This window comes from Etheostoma spectabile, chromosome 9 (assembly GCF_008692095.1).
Source record: "Etheostoma spectabile isolate EspeVRDwgs_2016 chromosome 9, UIUC_Espe_1.0, whole genome shotgun sequence".
NCBI lineage: Eukaryota > Metazoa > Chordata > Actinopteri > Perciformes > Percidae > Etheostoma > Etheostoma spectabile.
This window is the reverse complement of record NC_045741.1, coordinates 3639160-3642996: the sequence shown is the minus strand read 5'-3', so window position 1 is coordinate 3642996 and position 3837 is coordinate 3639160. Positions and strand designations below refer to the sequence as shown.

General features: G+C 46.6%; 1 protein-coding gene across 15 annotated transcripts in view; it reads right to left on the bottom strand.

The window, feature by feature from the left end:
- The window catches only part of fgfr3 (fibroblast growth factor receptor 3), an 85202-nt gene that overhangs the window by 20296 nt on the left and 61069 nt on the right, over window positions 1-3837 (bottom strand). For all 15 annotated transcript variants that reach the window (XM_032526126.1, XM_032526131.1, XM_032526135.1 and 12 more), the window contains exons 6-7: window positions 3713-3837; window positions 3329-3519 (exon numbers count right to left, since the gene is read on the bottom strand). In XM_032526126.1, coding sequence (XP_032382017.1) covers window positions 3329-3519; window positions 3713-3837 — 316 coding nt within the window. The remainder of the gene's footprint in view (window positions 1-3328; window positions 3520-3712) is intronic.

Here is a 3837-nt window from a genome sequence, read left to right as displayed (position 1 = left end):
CCCCCCCCCCCCCCATCCCACCCTCAGCTGTATTTAGCTCCTACAGTATATGCCACACAGGACATGTGGCAGAGAGGCTGAATGAACTGTGGGAGAGAGAGAGGCAGGGAGAGGGAGAGAGAGAGAGAGAGAGAGAGAGAGAGAGACAGAGAGAGAGGCACACACAGATCTCAGTAAATACTGTTTCAATTATGTGGTAGTCTAAAATAGAGCGTGGAGCCGCGGTCTGGGCTGACAGGCTTGCTTTACCCCTCCTCTTCTCTCTCTCTCTCTCTCTTTCTTTCTGTTGGCCTGTCTCTCTCCTCCTCTTTCTCCCTCCTCTTCCTAAAAGGTTCTGGAAATTTTACACATTGGGATCGTGTAACAGGAGTCACTTTTCTGTTAAAGTCAGCGCCGGCAATCAGATCTAGAAACATTTCTGCATCCCTTCCAAAGCGGCGGACGTCCAGATCACACGCCCGAACGCTACGGGACGCAAAAGGTTAAACACACAGAGATATTAAAGGGGTGTCTCGTTCCGTCTTCTTGGAACACTGTAATAAATCCGGTATTTAATCATCACTTCTTATGCACAAAGAAAACAACATGTAATAGCTGTTTCGTGCAGTTTTAATAAATCACGAATGATCCCACTTTAAAGGAGTAGTTCAACATTTAGGGCGTAGCTGGTACCTTTAGACGGAGCCAGGCTAGCGGTTTCCAGTCTTTATGCTAAGCTAAGAAGCTGTCCGCTCTAGCTTCATATTTACAGTACAGATATGAGAGCGCCGGTATCAATCTTCTCATCTAGACTAGAAGCTGAAGATTATTATTATTATTACGAATGATTCCTTTAAGTTGTGACGGTTCCTTTAATGTCACATCATGTTGGGTTTTTCTTTTCTTTGCAAAAGAGGAAAACCTCCTAGTCAAACCACAATAATCCTCAGACAATCAGTTTCCCCTAAATTTGTCCTATCATGCCAACTGTTCATGGTCAAAATCTATTCTATTTTCTATCTTATAATTAATAAAAAATAAAATAAAAAATAAACCATCACCCATGAAGGCAGTTGAAGAAGTGAAAGCCTGACAAAGACTCTCCGACCTTCATGTCGTTGTTTTTCAACTCACTGCAGAATAAAGTAGACCTCCATCCATAGGCTTAATTTAAGGGGGGGGGGGGGCACAACCCTTTACATAAATAAAGACATTTGCACCATAACAGGCAGAAATGGCACAAATTGCTGCAGAAAAATTCCCCAGAATACAGGAAAGGAAGCGTTTGATATGTTCAAAATTTCAATTTTTGCTTAAAAGTGGAGATCTCTCCCTCCCCCCACCCCCCAAGTATTGGACCCAAAGTCCCGCCCTTGTCTCACCATCTTAAGAGAAGGATGAACATCAATGTTTTAGATTCCAATGTCTTTTTCTGTCTCCTGTTTCTCTCCCTCCCTTTCTAGCAACATCTGCCTCTCTCTTGCGTCGATTTCACCTCTTCTTTCTTTCTTTCTTTCTTTCTTTCTTTCTTTCTTTCTTTCTTTCTTTCTCGTCCCTTCTGTCTCTGCTTCTCTTACCCCCCTCCAACTTATTCTCTAAGTCTCTCGCCCTCCATCTTTACCCACCACTCTGTGACAAATTCTCTCTCTCTCTCTCTCTCTGCTGACTTTTGCCTTGCTGGTGTTCCTCCACTCATATTTTCCATGGCTTTTTTTGGGTGCCTCTTCCCTCTTTCCTCTCTCCTCCTTAAACCGCGCGACGCAGCACATGTGACGGCAGCGGCGGTTAACACAGCCCGTCTCTCTCCCTGCGCTGCCGCCACCACGCCAGTTAACTTAGCCCAAACCAGATGTTTGTTTTATTCCCTAGAGGCAGAAAAATGGAAAGGGAGAGGCCAAATAAGAAAGCAAAAGCCCTTCTCAGGGTTTTTTTTTTTTCTTCGACGGGAGTCTTCCTCTCTTCACCCCAAATATTAAAAAAAAGTAGGGCTCACAGTGGGTTAGGGTGTTGTCCTCCTTGGTGAGGAATGCTTTCTATTCTTGAACACCAACACTGCCCTGGGGAGGTGATGACTCCACCAGCAGCAACCCCCCCTTACAACTATTTAACACCTTCCCCCGCTGTGTTTATTATCTTTAGTTCAAGAGGAAGAGTGCTTGTGATTTAGAAATGCTTTTTTAAAGAGTGATGCAGCATCAGAGCAACCATGAAGGCTGGAGACAACAACGCGTACATGTGAGCAGGTTGGAACAGAACAGGTATCAGCATCGCCAGGCCTATCTCCAATGTCCAATCCAAGGTCTTTGGCGGTGTTAAGCTCCGTAAGCAACGACTGTGGCTCTGCCAAATAGCCTCGGGAAGGAACGTGTGTACACGCAATAGATAAAATAAAACACCTATTGGACAGATAGTCTAGCTAGCTGTATGGATTTACCATGCAGAGATCTGAGGACCAGGTAACCATAGTCCTCAGATTGGACAGATAGTCTAGCTAGCTGTCTGGATTTACCATGCAGAGATCTGAGGACCAGGTAACCATAGTCCTCAGATTGGACAGATAGTCTAGCTAGCTGTCTGGATTTACCCTGCAGAGATCTGAGGACCAGGTAACCATAGTCCTCAGATTGGACAGATAGTCTAGCTAGCTGTCTGGATTTACCCTGCAGAGATCTGAGGACCAGGTAACCGTAGTCCTCAGATTGGACAGATAGTCTAGCTAGCGGTCTGGATTTACCCTGCAGAGATCTGAGGACCAGGGAACCATAGTCCTCAGATTGAACAGATAGTCTAGCTAGCGGTCTGGATTTACCCTGCAGAGATCTGAGGACCAGGGAACCATAGTCCTCATGAATCCACCAGATGTTTGAACGCCAACACAATGAAAGAGGATGGTGATAAACATCCGTCCAAAATGAGGGACATCCGGCGGCACCTGAACAACACCTGAATAAAATACTGTTGATATGGACTAGAGGGAAGACAATAAAGAGGCACATGGGAAAGTGCGAGATCCAGAAGTATAAAAATAATAAAAAACTAAAGGCTATTTTGCAGAGGCACAGTTGCTCTGTCCGGCGCTTCGTGCCGGCCTAGACGATTGGAATTGGTTTAAAGAAATACACCAGAGCTATTTTTGCTCCCATCTTGGAGTGCTGTGTGGACTAGTCGGACCCTCCTCCACAGCGCCGTGGAAGAAGGTCTGGCAATAGGAGACTGTGCTCCCTCTGTAATTGTTGACCGGCATTTACCTGGCATATATACACTGTATGTTTCAGTGGACTGTAGAAACTTAATTTGCCCTTTGGGGCTAAATAAGTAGACTCATCAGAGCTGCGTGCTGCACACCCACCTTCAGAATGTTGACGTAGGGAACGCCGTCGGGGCCGTAGCGGCTGCCGTTGACCTCAATGTGTTTCAGCCACTGGATGTGTGGCTGGGCGTCGCTGTACACCTTACAGTGGAACTCCACGTCACTGCCCACTGCGACCGTCTGATTGGCTGGCAGGCCCGCCTGGAGGATGGGCCTGTGGGGGGAACGCTCTGAGACAGAAAGCAGGGACTCATTAATTCATGACTTATTATGAATGATGTGCTGCAGGAAAATGCAGACGTACTGTACGGGGGTCTCAGATCAGCAGCTCTGGGTTTTTTTTACCCCCCAGCTGCGTGTTAATGTGTTGGTTGTTTCCACAGAATTAAGCAGAAGGGAGAGCATATGTTTGGTGTTGTTTACCTAGCACATCCAGCTGGTAGGTGTGGGTGATGGCGCCGTACTTGTTCTGCACAACGCAGGTGTAGTTCCCCCGGTCTGATGGCACGGCGCTCTCCATCACCAGACTCCACTGTTGGTGTCTCAAC